The sequence below is a fragment of the Balaenoptera acutorostrata genome, chromosome 2, assembly GCF_949987535.1.
Source record: "Balaenoptera acutorostrata chromosome 2, mBalAcu1.1, whole genome shotgun sequence".
In the NCBI taxonomy this organism is placed as follows: domain Eukaryota; kingdom Metazoa; phylum Chordata; class Mammalia; order Artiodactyla; family Balaenopteridae; genus Balaenoptera; species Balaenoptera acutorostrata.
Genome location: NC_080065.1, coordinates 14,818,493 through 14,835,268, shown reverse-complemented (window position 1 = coordinate 14,835,268; position 16,776 = coordinate 14,818,493). Strand labels below are relative to the sequence as shown.

The window sequence follows — 16,776 nt, the reverse complement described above, 5'->3', positions numbered from 1 at the left end:
TAACCGATATTTAGAAAACTTTTGTCCAAAAATGGCCATTTTTCTGGTGTGCTAATAAATTTAATTAATGCATTCATGTGCAAACCAACAGGGTTTTCTTAAAAAACGTTCGCCTCAAGAAGCTGAAATTCTTCGTCAGCTGTACAACAAGTCGTTTCCAGACCTGTATCACTTCAGTATTCAGAACTTAGAACACCAGATGGAGATGCTGGAGGCCTTTGTGATCATGCAAAGCATCAACATGCTTCAAGGCCTGATCCCTTCCAAGGTAAATCGCTCAACTTTCTAGAACTCTCTCTCCTTTCAGCTGAGCCGTACTGTGCAGAGTCTGTGATATTCTTGGTTTGAGAATTAAGTAAGTAAAAGAAAAGTTTCTTTCGTGCTCAGGAGCAAGGCGGGGAGGTCACGCCGGAGCACCTGGGGAGACTCTACGTCTTCTCCCTGATGTGGAGCGTCGGGGCAGTGCTGGAACTGGATGGCCGGCGCCGCATGGAGCGCTGGCTGCGCTCCCAGGAGAGGCTGGCCTTGGACCTGCCGCCTCTAGCAGGGTCTGACGACACCATGTTTGACTATTACGTTGCATCTGATGGTGAGCCCCTCTCTTCTATCCATCCATCACACGTGGGACCAGTTTTTTCCAAAATGGCTAATATTTACACTCTATCTACCTATCATCTGTCTATCATCTATCATCTATCTATCTATCATCTAGCTAGCTAGCTAGCTAGCTATCATCTATATTTCTAAATGGTAATTAAAACTCTTGGCTGTAAAATTGAAATGGAAATGTTCATTTGTGTATGAAAGAGAGTCAATTGTTTCTTTTTCAAATATTTATTTCAATTGAGTTCCAAATGCACATTTTCTTGTTAAATATATCGTGTACTGAACTGTTAATGAAATAAAAACAAATTTAAAAAATCACCAAATCAGATCCATTTCAGCCATTCGTTCTATATAATCAGCAACTTATAAAAAAATGACAAAGTATGAGGTATATTTTTATGAAATAGGTGTGTATATCTATACATCTGTATCTATGCATGTATTGCAATACTTTAAGTTTATTTAAATGTGCATACATATATATAAAGTACATATATACACATATATGAAGTACAAATATACGTAATATTTATATATGGCATCCTAGGATGTTTTATTTCTGGTTTTACAGTTAGGGAAGTACGTAATAAAAAGTGATTTTAGGTACATACGACTATCACTGTCCTGTATTTTTCTTTTTAATAAATTATTTATTTATTTATTTATTTTTGGCTGCTTTGGGTCTTCGTTGCTGCGCGCAGGCTTTCTCTAGTTGCGGCGAGTGGGGGCTACTCTTCATTGCGGTGCGCGGGCTTCTCATTGCGGTGGCTTCTCTTGTTGTGGAGCACGGGCTCTAGGCGCGCGGGCTTCAGTAGTTATGGCACGTGGGCTCAGTAGTTGTGGCACACGGGCTAAGTTGCTCTGTGGCATGTGGGATCTTCCTGGACAGGGGATGAAACCTGTGTCGCCTGCATTGGCAGGTGGATTCTTAACCACTGCACCACCAGGGAAGTCCCCTGTCCTGTATTTTTATGCACACTTTTTGTTATTGAAAACCTACATGTTTAGAAAGAAAATTCCAAGATACTTCTTACTATTTCCTAATATTACCACTTTGGGAATAGTTTCTTGGGAAATTTTGACTCAGCGAACCCATACTGAAATACTTAGTTGTCTGAATTTAATGAATTTTACTTTGTGGGGAGTTTTTGGAAGATGGCTTCATGAGATTCAAGGAAGTCTGCTCATTATAATTAGGAATTAAGTTATTAATAGGAATATGAAGATGTAGATGTCTTCTGTTCACCTCAGGTAAATGGATCCACTGGCAGACGCGTACTGAGGAATATGTGTATCCATCTGATGTCACCCCAGAACATGGCTCCATCCTGGTGCCAAATGTGGACAATGTGAGAACTGACTTCCTAATTAAAACCATCGCTAAACAGGGCAAGGTATGCCTCTTTCACTTTTATTAAAAATAACATATTTAAAAATGTCCCTTGAAAACATGAAGCATCGTGGGACCACCTAGAAGGGTGGGATAGGGAGGGTGGGAGGGAGACACAAGAGGGAGGGGATATAAGTATACATATAGCTGATTCACTTTGTTCTACAGCAGAGACTAACACACCATTGTAAAGCAATTATACTCCAATAAAGATGTTAAAAAGAGAAAAACGAAAACATGAAGCATCTTGCATTTATTTTAGAATGTTTTTTTTTTTTAACTAAATATTTCAGCTTACTTTTTTTTTTTTTTAAACTTTGGGTTTATTTATTTTATTTATTTATTTATTTATGGCTGTGTTGGGTCTTCGTTTCTGTGCTAGGGCTTTCTCCAGTTGCGGCAAGTGGGGGCCACTCTTCATCGTGGTGCGCAGGCCTCTCATTATCGCGGCCTCTCTTGTTGCGGAGCACAGGCTCCAGACGCGCAGGCTCAGCAATTGTGGCTCATGGGCCCAGATGCTCCGCGGCATGTGGGATCTTCCCAGACCAGGGCTCGAACCCGTGTCCTCTGCATTGGCAGGCAGACTCTCAACCACTGCGCCATCAGGGAAGCCCCTATTTTAGAATGTTTTATGTTGCTGTTTAGAATAAATAAAAGTATTACCCAAATTAATATACTTCTTTTATTATTCCTCAGTAACAGTATTAGAGTTGAATAGCTTTAATTCATAATTAAGTAATGATTTTTCATATATTGAGAGAAAGTGAATTTTGACTTGTTTTTCTAAAGAGAAATCCTTCTCTTTTGATCATTGTATTATTTTGCCGTGGCTGCCATAACAAAATACCACAGGCTCGGTGGCTTAATCAACGAACATTTCTTTCTGTACAGTCCTGGAGGCTTGAAATGCAAGATTAAGGTGTTGGCGGGTTTAGTTGTTTTGGAGCCCTCTCTCTCTCCTTGGCTTGCAGATGGCTGTCTTCTCACTGTGTCTTCCCATGGTCTTTTTGTGTGCATCCCTTGTTTTCCCATGTGTCAAAATTTCCTCTTCTCGTAAGGATGCCTGTTAGACTGAACAAGAGCCCACCTTAATGGCCTCATTTTTAATGTAATCATCCCTTTAAGGACCCTGTCTCCAAACGTAGTCACATTCTGCGGTACTGGGGGTTAGGGCTTCCACATATAAATTTTGTGGGGACACAATTCAGCCCATGACAATAATTTTATTGTATTTCTTGGATTTCTTGCTCAACTCTTATTTTAGGCTGTGCTGTTAATTGGTGAACAAGGAACAGCCAAAACGGTCATAATCAAAGGATTTATGTCAAAATACGATCCTGAAAGCCACATGATCAAGAGTCTGAACTTTTCTTCTGCAACCACCCCACTGATGTTTCAGGTACTGGCTCATTGGTGCTTCTAGTTCAGCCCAGGTTTGTGATAAGCTTTGGAGGCTCAAATCTCATGCTGTTCTGCTGTACCCACTGAACTTCATGTGCACTTTCACAGCCATAGTAAATCCCCTACATACGTCTTCCATTATCTCTATTTTTCTGTTGCAATAGAATCTCCCCCTAGTTAGGTGATAACATATAATCTTAAATTATGGAGAAATAAAAAGATTATATATGGTGTTAAAAGCCTCAACACTGTTTAGAATATCTATGTAGAAAAGCCTGTGAACATGCAAAATCCAAAATTGAAAGAAATATTATTTATTCCCCACCTAAACCTATTTCTTCTCCCTACTGTCTGCTTTTCTGTGGGTGTTACTCTTATTCTAGTCATTAGCACAGACACACTGTAGTCATCTATGATGGTCTCTCTCTTGAGTCAAGGGCTGCTAATATATCTAAGGAAGTACTTTTCATGTTGTTTCCTTTTTCTCCCCTCCCCCTATCCACCTCTACATAATCTACTTCATGATTCCGCAACAGGGTATTAGCATCAAAGAATCTTGAAGCTGGTCTTGCTTCAAGTCTGATCCTCTTCAAACCTAGTTTCTATTCTTTTTCCAATCTCTGGTTCCTATTTATCTTGTTGTTCACTGACTTAACATTCCACAATGGCTCCTATTATCAATTGCAGCAAGGAATACAATCTTAGAATCTTAGCACATTAAAGATTTTGCTTATGATATCATTGAGGAGGAACAGAGAACAACTCTCAAGTTTGCATTGCTTTTGTCAATGGAACTGCCAAGATTGACCAGGGCTTGCAGTGGCTAACTGGTTCTTTTTCTCCTATTCCTAAATTATTTAAGAAACCAGAGAGTAAATCTTAAATGTCAGTCCATGCTTTAATTGTTTGCAAATAATCTGATACCTTTATTAGAACATTAATAAGAGATACATTTTATAAATTGAAATGTATGAAATGGTACACTTGAAAAGATACATATGAAAAAGAGTTAGGAAAAGGTACATTAATAAATTGAAAATGGAAGGGAAATTTTTAGGGGAATTCAAATCCAAAGAACTTCATTTTTGATTAACTTTGTTGTTCTTTAGTTGTTGGAATGAAAATATCAAAGAGCAATGAAAATTCTTGAGAACAAGGCTAAATCATGACTTTTTAATACTTAATGTAATTGGTGACTACAGAGTGCCAAAAAACTAAAAGACCCTTGATTAAGTTTCTAAATAAGACTGTCAAAACATTATGCTCCTCTATTAGAGATGGAATTTCCAAAACTGCCTAGCCTTCTATCATTAATGAATATCATTTACACACTGTTGTGTTGGGAAGGTCTGGATCGAAGGTGAACCCCAAATTGCAGTGACTCAGCAGTGGTATTTTTGTGTTTGGGGAACCACACACTAGATTATCCTAGGCTGGCAAGATGCTAACATTATACACATTCCCTTGATACTATTTTATATTTTTAAAACTTTGTTTTACTTTTGGAGAACATCTCTTTAAAGGTTATAATATAACCTTAGTTGTGGATGCAGATTGTTAAGCATTAAATCAAAGTGTGATTTTTGTTTTCATTATGTAGGGTAGCTATCTAGCTCTTCACATTTCTTGGGAGTGGATTAAATCTTTAGGGCTGCAGTGCAATTCTGACAGCAGCTACCTGGAGTTAGTGCAGACTTCACAGGTGAAGAGCTCAGTCCCTACAAAACTTCTGTCACTTCAGAACCAGCCACAAGCTCAGGGGTTCCCAGGCTACCAACACTTTTGAACAACTGGCTGCAAACTGAAAGGTTTCTATGACCCTGTCAGTTTTGATAATTCACCAGAATGACTCATAGAATTTAGGAAAATGCTATGCTTATGATTATGGTTTTATTATAAAAGATATGAACTGGGATCAGCCAAAAGAAGATGCGTAGGGCAAGGTCTGGGAGGGTCCCGAATGTGAACCTTCTTTGTCCTCAGGATGTATTACTCTCCCGGCACATCTGTGTACATCAGCAACCAGGAAGCTCACCTGAGCCTCAATGTCCAGAGTTTTTACTGAAGTTTTATTACATAGGCATGATTGGTTGGCCATGTGATTGAAGTCAGTCTCCAAACCCCTTCCCCCTGGGAAGTCAGCTGGTATCACATGGTTTAAAGCCCTAACACTCTAATCATAGTTTGGTCTTTCTGGCATGAGTGGTCTGAGGGGCCCACAATGAATAACAAAGACGTTCTTATTATGTGGGAAATTCCAAGGGTTTAAAGGCTCCCTCCTAGGAACCAGGGACAAAGGCTAGCCAAATTCTTTAGTATATGGCAAGGAGTTGTCACATATTTTTGCTAGTAACTCTTGGTGATATTTACCCCTCTCAGGTGGTAAAGACCTGTGCTTTATGTCTCTATAGCATGAAAGACTTATTAATTTCCTAGAAAAAGGCACACGTAATCTAGAAAACATCCTGTTTATTAATATACAAATTCATAAACCATGTAATAAATTTCTAGAAGCAGTACCGTATCGAAGTATAATAAATTAGAAGAAGAAGAAAAAAAACAGGTTTTCAAAACATAAACATCTGTATTCTTTAGGGTTCCATTATCTGATTCACAACTATTGATGTTTAACGCAAATCCTTCCTGTCCTTCAGTAAGAAGGTGGTCTCAACACTTCACTATTTCTTTTTCTGTTCAGAAGCATCACAGGATCATCTGGTCTGTTTAGTGCCTGTTTTGACTGCTAAGCATCAGGGCTTTCAATTAAGCTAGACTCATTAGTTTTAGAAAACTTTCAATTAGCCAAACTGCTGTAATTAACTTTCTCACTATAATTTTCAGCCGTTCATGCTAAACAAGGGCTGATGGAGCTGAGCATTTGTCTCTGTGTGTCCCATTTATTTGGATCCAAACCAAATTGAAATTGTAGATGAGAAAATAGATACCGTCCATCCCTCCCGTGTTGCCATGACGGCACATGTGTCAAGGACACACGTCTGTTACTTGACAGGTTGTTTTCATCTGAACTTCCTTTGTTTTTACCATGGTGTCACTTTCACATCTTTTATCAGCAGGAGGACAGACTCTATGTCCCTCTTTTCCTGGGACTGTCCAGTTAACTTCTGTTGTCTCAGATTAATAATGAATAGCATCCCTGTTACTATCCAAAGTATGAAGTTTGGACCAAAATTATATGGTCACCCTCTTTTTGGCTAAGGAAATTTCAGTCAGTCTTTTAAGAGAGATGATTTTTTTTTCAAAACAAATATTGTTTTAATTTTTTTATTCTTGAAAGTAATTCACACATACCTTTAAAAATGTAAACAATACAGAAAATAAGACGAAAAAGAAAATTTCTTAAGAGAATTTCTGAAAAGATTTCTCTGTTCTAAAAATAATCTCGAAGTATTTTGAATGCAACAACCATCTTACAAATGCTTGTGTAGCAATAGGTTTTGTTTTTTAAAAATGACAATTGTAGAGCTTGGAAGGAAATTCCACATTTTTTCCTAGACTCAGAACCACTTTTCCTAATGAAATCTTATGTAGACGACTAATCTATCAAACAGGTAACAAGGGATTTGCTTTGATGGAATTGGAGCTGGCCTCCTGAAATCCCTTCCAACCTCCTTCTTGCTTCCTGTAGGGGCCCGTGTGATTGAAGAAAATCCTTTCTATGCTTCAGAGTATAGTCTGAAGACCAGTTTCCAGAGGAGACTCTGAAGATATAATACATGAAAGTGTTTTTTTTATGGTAAAAAGCTCTCTAAAAATGTCAGGTTTCGCTTAATATTAACACACTCAGGTTGAGGAAGATTGAAGTACTCAGTTGAGTTCCCAGATAGTTAGTTGGTGGCAGAACCTGGGTGAGAAACCAAGTTCCCATGTCTTCCGCTGTGCTTTTCCAGTTCAACCATCTGATCTTTCCAATGGCTTTTCTTTATTCCTATTAATATTCAAATGGCTGATTTATCACAGTGCATTTGTTTTATTTTTAGCTTTTAGTTACGTATTATTATCTTTTCATGTTATTTTTGATATAATTTTACTTTTTATAATATGCTATTGAGAACTTTACTAATATAAGCCTGTTTTCATTTGGTTTTGATGAGTTACAATAAAATGGAAAGATACTCTTTAGATAGTAGATTTCTTAATAAAAAGCATAAGCTCTCCATTTTTATCTTTTAGCTAAATAGCAGATACATGGAAGCCTAAACTTAAGTATATTTTATATTTCAATTTTATTGGATGTAATATGTATGAAAAATGGTTTAAGTGCTGATATATAGAGATACCTATAGTAATAAAACACATCTTTCATTTTTATAATACATTAAGTTCACTAAGTGCCTTCACATGTATTATATCATTTATGGATAATATTCTGTTGTGTGTATACACACACATACATATACATGATTTATGTATCTCTATATACATTCCCACTTTTGAGCTGTGGTTCAGTGACTTATGTGGTTTAAAATGACTTATAAGTCATAAAGCTAATAAGTGGGGGAAGTAGCAGTTTAACCCCTTTTTTCTAACTTTAAACCCAGTCAGAGCTATTGCATAAGGCAGATTTTGTGCTATGTCCCATTCACAGAGAAAATAATGTGAATAGTGAACCCAAGAACTGGGCAGTGCACAACCTCCTCAACTGTACATGTTCCTCCCCCTGGCTGGGGAAACAGACATGTGCACAATCAAGTATAGATGATGTGATAAGGGCTACTTATGGAGTAATCTAAGTACCCTGGAGCCCAGAGGAGGAGGGAATTCATTTTGTTAGGGAATTACAGGAATAAATGTAATGAAAGAGTTGACTGTTACTTGGGGGAATTTAATATTTATATAATGTTAATATTTTAGGGATTACAGAGGCTGAATTGTCTATTAAGAAACTAATTCAGAAAATTGAATTGCCCTAGTTTTAGAGCTTTTCATTTGGAATGGAGAAGAGTAGCGTAGAATGGCTTTCCTCAACCCCATTCCTAAGTCTATCTGGATGACTAACCATCTGTTTTTTATGTCTAAAATGTCACTGTCACAACTGGGGTTCACTCTAGTATCCCATGTGTGTGTGAGCTAGACAGACAATGAGGTCAGAAAGTTGTTTAGGTGCCATAGATTGCTTCAGATGATGTCATGCTGACTACCATTCTCCTATTTCAGAGTCAAGTCATTGTCCATTCTCAGAGCACAGCATAAACTGCCCTTAGTCCAGGCCCTTGCTAGAGATTTCAACTCTTTACCAATAAGCTGGGTTGAGGGAAGTGACTTTTATGGAAGATCATTCATCTAAGTCAATATTTCACAAATTGTGTTTGGGTGATACTAATGCTGAGAGATTTTTTGGCTCAGAAATGGCTACTTTAGGAATATGTAAATAAGGATCTCTCAATGAACACTGTAAATCAGTCTGAGAGGAGCATCAGGTTATTGTTTTATTGTTAACTGACGATGAATGAATGAAGACCGAGATGGGCCGGAACCAAGAGCCTGAAGAGGAATGTTTAGAAATGAGACTGAAGGGTGAGCAAGGAGCATTCTGGTGTTCCTTGTAGGTCACTGATGAGGAACCGCTGGAATACTGAGCAGGGCTGCGTCAGCACTCAGCAAGTTCATCCTGGCTGCAGGTGGAAGAGAGAGGGCTGTGCTCAGAGAGACCTGAGAGGAGGCGGTTACAGTAATTCCTCCAGAGAGAGCTTGACCTGGACCAAGATATGGAAGGGGCACAAGGATGCGTTCAAATTGTGGTTGAGAAGTAGACCAGACAGGACTCGTTTTTGGTTGAGTGGATATTGTTGGAGGAGAGGGATAGGAGAGAGAGAAAAAAAGTTAAAGATGACTCCCAAGTTTCTTGTCTTTATTGATCTATGTATCAAATATTTACTGATAAATATATTGTACCAGACACCTTTCTAGACACTGAGGAGGCAGTGATGAACAAGATAAACAAGGTCCCTGCCTCCCTTGCATTCTAGTGGGAGAGACAGACAATAATCGAATCAATGAATATACCTATTTGGTTTTATTAACCGGACTATGGTTTATATCACCAAAAAGATGGATGAGGTGGGACAGTAGATCAAGGAGACCAGGGAGAAAGTGGGTGGCAGAATACTACAAAGATGATAAATTATTCTTTAAACTGATTTCTTTGGGGAGACAGAAGAGTCTAGACAAAATTGTAAATCACACAATATAGACATTGTATATGACGTATAAAGAAGCTTCCAGGCCTGACTGGAGGCAGGGAGGGCAATTTAAAAGGTTGTGACCTTAATCCATATGAGAAAGACAAATAACTGATCAAGGGCATATCATTTTTCAGAGAGGATGAGATACATTAAAAAGCAGTATTTAAATTGCAATAGAACTTATCGATGTTGGATGTGGAAATGTTTGGTTGAGACTTAGGTAGTTGGTGCTAATCCCTGAGACGAGCACCTGGGGTGGGTGCAGATTTTGTGATGAGGCAGAGACGTCTGTGTTTGGATATGTTGATTTTGTGATGCTATGGGTCATCTAAGTGGGGAAGTCCAGTTGGAGACACTAGTCCAAGTATACGGCTTTCCTAAATATTCCCAAACACATAGATCTATGATGGAGTAGAACATGAAGTTATTGTGTTTCGGGCTTTCGGGAGATCTTATCAAACTCCCCAGTTCATTCGGCAACTATTTAATGGGCAGCAGTTCTAAACACAGGAAGAAGTCTCAGCTTCTAGGTTCACAAGCTATTTAATTTTTCTCCCTCCTTTGTTTTTGTTTTTATCAACTTAGCTTTTTAATTTTATATATATAGAAAAGTAATAATTTTATATATTAAAATGAATTCCTTCTAGTAATTTCCTGCTATTTCAAAGAAATTAGGGTCATAATGAAGGGGAAGAAAGTGCAGGTATGTGGCTATTACTCCATATTATTTCATCTGTTCCACCTATGGCTTTCAGCTCTTAGAAGGCCCCCCAAGACATAAAATCTTCATGTGCCTATGAGTTCTCATTAACGGACGAGGGAATATCTGGAAGGCTCTAGTTTGCCATAGGGAGTTGTCAAGAGATTATTAATTGCTTTATCCATTTAAATTCATTGAGGAGAGCTAAATTTAGCCTAGTACATTACTTTAAACAGTTTTCTTTTGTGTCAGGGGAATATGAAATTCTTCTTGCCATTGTACTGTTGTCATGGGAAATTAGTGTGATATGTTTATATATCTTTCTATTTTAAAATGGTGAAAAATGTTCACATCTTTTGCTATTGTTCATTAAAACGATGACAGAAAATTACAATTTGAAATTACCAAACTGGGGAAATTTTCAAGGATGGATGTATATATCTTTTTGTTTATATCTTGGCCTTTTTTCATAGTTGTATCTTGAAGGATTATTAATGTCATTTTAACAGGTTTGCTCTTCATCATGAAATAAGGAAACTCTTTTTTGGATAGGATGAGAATGCATTTTATCTCCATACACCTCCACTTTCTCTTATATTTATACATTATCTTTAACATGACTTAAATCGTGAATCAGTGGGAATAAAATGAGGTCTTTAAGATTGAGTTTCTGGAGCATGAGAAGTGTGAGCCCCTTCTGTTTTCTTTGCAGTGCTGGCTCTGCTTACTCAGTACATACATTCTGAACAACTGACTGATTTCCAAACTACACTCTATGACCATGGAAATGTTAATACTGTAGTCAATAGTCTGGGGTTCTTCCCTCATGTCCCCCTTACTCCTTCCAACACCCCTTCTGTCAGTTTTAGTATTCCTTTCCACATTGCTAGGACATTTTTTTATAGCGCACAGGGCAGTTTCCTCCTATACCACCTAAGCTCAGAATGTATTGGATAGAAAAGAGGGGGAGCTGTCCTCCACTTTGTGAAGGGGAAGAGAAGTGATTCAGTGTGATTGCATCTGCCCAAAGCAGATTGTGTCAGGCTACAGAAGCCAGTTGGCAGATTTCTCAACAAAGAGAGAACAGTCTTCAGGTTATGGCAGCCCGTGGAGCTCAGAGCAAGACCTGAGAAGCCTCTTGGACAGTAGCCCTGTTTAGCTTTGTCTATGATTATAAGGAAACTTTGAGGAGGGCTGGACCTTTGAATACTGGGGGTTAGGGTTATATTATATTGTCACCAACGTAGGCACAATAAGACAAAACTAAATCTGTAGAAATATACAGAAGAGTCTCATCCCATTCAAGATTTACATTGATCAGAATTTTCTTTACTCCTAAATTAAACCAGATTTTCAAAGGTTATAAACGTTATGCAAGAAAAGTTAGGTACCTCATGCCCTGCTTTCCAGAATTAAGGGACATTTGGGGGTTTTTCTGAGTAATTTTTATCATTTCAAAGGTTCCTGGATTTTTAAAATAATTAACCATGTCTTAGGGGCTATTTTCACAGATGATTCTGTCGACTTTTCTGTTTAACAGAAGACAATAGAGAGCTATGTGGATAAACGCATGGGCACAACATATGGCCCTCCAGCAGGAAAGAAGATGACTGTTTTTATCGATGATGTGAATATGCCAATAATCAACGAGTGGGGAGACCAGGTATATCGATCCTATTGTGCCCTTTATTTGCCTAATTCCTCATTGATTTATTTTTTGATGGGTAAATATTTTTTACTTTTTCAACTTGCAATTCCTAAATTCCAATAAGGTCCATTATTTGGAAACACTCAAAGAGTTAGGTCCTGGGATATAAAGGAATGACATTTTAATTCTGACAGTTGTCTTTCTTAGGTTACTAATGAGATAGTACGACAGCTGATGGACCAGAATGGATTTTATAACCTAGAGAAGCCTGGGGAGTTCACCAGCATTGTGGACATACAGTTTTTAGCAGCTATGACCCATCCTGGGGGCGGACGCAATGATATACCCCAAAGGCTCAAGAGGCAGTTCTCTATATTTAACTGCACGTTGCCCTCTGATGCTTCTGTGGACAAGATCTTTGGTAAAGTGAACGTCAGTGGGGCCTGGGAGGGAAGAATCCCTGCTTGGGTTCCAGTGAGAATATATCCACCTAGAGGTCAACACAGAAAGAGCGTTGGGTGGTTTCTTAGTCTACGAGCTTCATCACTCTCAAGCAGTGTATTTTGTTTATATAAAGGTTTACTTTATTATGTGTGTACTGAGTTGGGTGCTAAGTAGATTTTTTCTGCCTATGTATTTCTTTAAGAAACTGTCGCTAGCTTCTTCAGCCAGGAGGTTAAACATCAAATGGTTTTAGACACGATGAGATGCTTTCCTCATGGGTACACATATTTGAGGTCTGCATTGATATAATGCCATACCAAAAGTTTATGTAGCTGATACCTAACCAACCCATACAATGATTTTGGCCAAAGAAATAATATTGCACAGAGTGGAGATTAGCCAGAGTCTGATCCTCAGACTAATTTATAGAGTTGTAATAAATTACTGATTGATTACATATGCAGTGTTTCACAAATAAATTCACCCAAGAAACACTAGCGCAATCGATAACCATAATTATTTAACTGAGAAATGAAAATGAGTTTAGAAACTGATTATGGAATCACTCTTTTCAGAAAAAGTATAAAGTTATGCATGCATTCGTGTTAGGTACTAATTTACCATTTCTGAAATTGCAACTGAGAAAAAACTAACTAGGATTACCCAGATTAATTTCTGGCAGACTAGAATGTCTTCTTAGTGTCCTAGGGTAGTGGAGTATGGCAGTATCTGCCTTCAATCACAGCGGTGGGCAAAGGTTTGGAAACCAAATGACATGGGAATTATCTAAACTTGGGAGAAGTAAAATGGACTAGAAGGAATGACTAGTATCGCTTTTAATTATTCTTCTTTGCCTGGAAAATTTTACCTGTAAAGTAAATGAAAATATTTTATAATGCATGGAAAGGCAACAAAAGAATGGAGAAATCTTAGAGGATTCATGAAAGCTCCCTTTTTCTTATCTTTTTCTAAGACAACTTTATATATTCATCATTGTTACTCATTTAATAATACTGAATCAGTTCAGCTAGAGTTTTCAATAGTATTTCTTAGTCAACTTTTCAGTATTTGAATGCTAACTTGCTTGAACCTATACCTACTTTGTAGGTTTAAAAAAACCCCAAAGAACATTAATTAATAGAAATTTCTTTAATATGTGGTTAACTATTAAAATGTTTAATTATATTTGTACTCTGCATTATAATGTTTTTCATTTTCACTTAGGTGATTTGAACTGTCAGTCAAAATGTTATGACTTTTTTCCCCTTTCAGGTGTGATTGGGATAGGATACTACTGTACCCAAAGGGGCTTCTCAGAAGAAGTGAGAGATTCAGTGATGAAACTGGTTCCCCTGACACGCCGACTATGGCAGATGACTAAGATTAAAATGCTCCCTACCCCTGCAAAATTCCATTATATTTTTAACCTTCGAGATCTCTCTAGGATCTGGCAGGGAATGTTGAACACTACTTCAGAGGTTATCAAGGAACCAGATGTAAGTGATACATAAGAGAGTAAAACAAGTAACTTTGTTATTTATTATAAACTCTAAATATTCTTAGTAATGCAAATTTTAGTGGCATCATGAAAATATTTCGGGATGTTTTAGCATGGATATTTTTTTCTTTGCTGCTTTTCACGAACATAAATAAGGAAAAAGTATGCCAAAATTTTTTTCTTTAAAAATTCCAATTAGGACTTCCCTGGTGGCACAGTGGTTAAGAATCCACCTGCCAATGCAGGGGACACAGGTTCGAGCCCTGGTCTGGGAAGATCCCACATGTCGCGGAGCAACTAAGCCCGTGTGCCACAACTACTGAGCCTGCGCTCTAGAGCCCATGAGACACAGCTACTGAGCCTGTGTGCTGCAACTACTGAACGCCGCGTGCCTAGAGCCCGTGCTCCTCAAGAGAAGCCACCGCAGTGAGAAACCCACGCACCACAGCAAAGAGTAGCCCCCGCTCGCCACAACTAGAGAAAGCCCGCGTGCAGCAACGAAGACCCAATGCAGCCAAAAATAAAAAATATATAAATAAATTAATTAATTTAAAAACTTCCAATTAAATTTGGTTTATGTTTAAGGAAATATATACAATTATTTTCTAATGAATAGAGTAAAAGGAAAAATTGATTTTGTTTTTTCATCATTATTTTCTTATACTAAATAATGGAAAGAATCCCTGTTGATCTTATTATATAAGTCTTCCTATTATTCATATTATAAACTTCATATTATAAACCTGACATTTTAACTTTAAAAAGTAATTATCTTTATAATTAAACTTTCAAAATTGAAGAATGAAACCATTTTGTTATTAATCATCCATGATCTTTCTTTTCCATATAACTTGATGTACTAAAAGAAATACATATATTGGTAAAACTGAAAAGAGACAAAAGAGTAGAAAGTTCATTTGACAGAAAAATGAGCATTTGTACATACACTCGAATAAAACAGTTCCTAGCATTATAAGAATTCTCTTCGAACTAAAAGGGAATTCTAGTATGTAAAATGCAGTATGTATGTACTATGTAAAATTGTAAAGTATGTAGTATGTAAAAATGCAGTATGCCTTTTTTTGCCAAAGCATAAGGCTAAGGCAACCTCAGCCTGTTTTTCCATCCTTTTCTGGAACCGAGGTTGTAGTTAAGCAAATAGGTTTTAGGGGACTTCTCCACTTAAACGCACCGAAAAAGTTGAGATATCAACCAAACTGTCACTAGGCACATCAAATGTGGACTGTTAAAAAAAACCCAGCTTTGCCTCAGATGCTCACAAAGTAGGTAACCACACTGACTGACTGCAAGAGGACATTTTGGGGAAAACTCACTCTCCTTGTCACAGAGAATTGGGAGTCATTTTAACAGCAGTGAACATGTTAACTTGATTTTTTTCCCCTCAGAGTTATTGACAAATTAATAGTGTTGTGGAATGCAGTCTTCCAAAATTACTTTTTGAGTAGCCATTTTTTGGTGCTTATTTTAAATCAGCATAAACAGGTCCAGCAATTGGTTTGTCATGAACTTTTGTCGTAAGTGAATCATTAAATATATTTTACTAAAACTTTATTTTCTGGCAACCAAAGAACATTTGATCATTAGTAATATAATGGCTTAAAAGCCTTCTAACTTGCAAAACGTTACCAAGGTAAGAAATTTCCACCAGTGTTTCGTATTAAATAATTAGCTTAGACAAACATTTGTTATCCTTGCTATAGGAACAGATATATTGAGCAATTAATTCTCTCAACTTCCAGTTAATTTTGGGTCCTGGATTATCTAGACTAGGAGATTGCTTTATGCAGATAATCCAGATTTTTGCCATAAATTTCCTTCACACTGTGTTAAGTAAATATATCTTTGTAATTATCTCAGTTGCATACATGAGAGTTGTTTTTATGCAACTTTTTATATTATGCTCTGGCCACATGAATGTAGGTGTCTTATCCAAACAGACTAATTGATCACAAACATAAGCCTTTTATGTAGAGTATTAGTTTGTTGGTTGTTCAGAGTGATTTAGTATTTTGTCTAGGAATGCTTTTGTTTTAATTTAAAGGCTGAAAATGAATATACACTACTCTCTATTTACTATACTTGAATGAGACCAACTTGAAATGAAGTTAAGTTTATTTTATTTATTTTTTAATAGGACAGTTATATTCATAGACAATTTGTTGTATACTAAGACTGTACAAAACATGTTTTGTATCCTTGTATCCCTTGTACAAATAGCAGTAACGTCTCCCACGTCATTTTGACAACCCCAAAATGTCCTTTTTTGGTGCTAACACACCAAATGAAAACCATTAGTCTAGGATTTTGTTTCTAATGTGCTCCCAAACCTGTTGTTCATGTTAAAAGGAAACCAGTAGTGTTAATCTTAACTTTTTAAAATGTAGCATCTTAAATCAGGAAGAATGCTGCCCTATGATATCGTCCACTTGAATTCCCAACTCTGGCATAATGGGAATTAATAACACATTTTAATGATGCTTTTGACAGGAACTGTTAAGGCTGTGGAAGCATGAGTGTAAACGTGTTATAGCCGATCGTTTCACGGTGTCTGATGATGTGACCTGGTTTGATATGACTTTAGTAAACTTGGTGGAGGAGGAGTTTGGTGAAGAGAAAAAACTCTTGGTGAATTGCGGAATTGACACTTATTTTGTGGATTTCTTGAGGGATGCACCTGAAGCTACAGGTAAACTATTGAAGCAGAATTTGAAATTCCCCAAAGGAATATCTGAAGACAGAAGTTCAGTTCAGGGATGTTGAATTTCTGTTTAGTAAACTTTACTGAGACAAGCCTGGGACATATTAGGTGCTCAACAAATACAGAATGAGTAGATAAATGTGTACTCATGGAGTTCAAAGATTAAT

The 16,776-nt window shown here is 37.2% G+C and overlaps 1 protein-coding gene across 9 annotated transcripts in view; it reads left to right on the top strand.

The window, feature by feature from the left end:
- Positions 1 to 16,776, top strand: part of DNAH5 (dynein axonemal heavy chain 5) — a 312,149-nt gene that overhangs the window by 206,133 nt on the left and 89,240 nt on the right. For all 9 annotated transcript variants that reach the window (XM_057539913.1, XM_057539912.1, XM_057539910.1 and 6 more), the window contains 8 exons: positions 92 to 268; positions 388 to 589; positions 1,858 to 2,000; positions 3,261 to 3,395; positions 11,841 to 11,963; positions 12,156 to 12,369; positions 13,665 to 13,888; positions 16,399 to 16,597. In XM_057539913.1, coding sequence (XP_057395896.1) covers positions 92 to 268; positions 388 to 589; positions 1,858 to 2,000; positions 3,261 to 3,395; positions 11,841 to 11,963; positions 12,156 to 12,369; positions 13,665 to 13,888; positions 16,399 to 16,597 — 1,417 coding nt within the window. The remainder of the gene's footprint in view (positions 1 to 91; positions 269 to 387; positions 590 to 1,857; positions 2,001 to 3,260; positions 3,396 to 11,840; positions 11,964 to 12,155; positions 12,370 to 13,664; positions 13,889 to 16,398; positions 16,598 to 16,776) is intronic.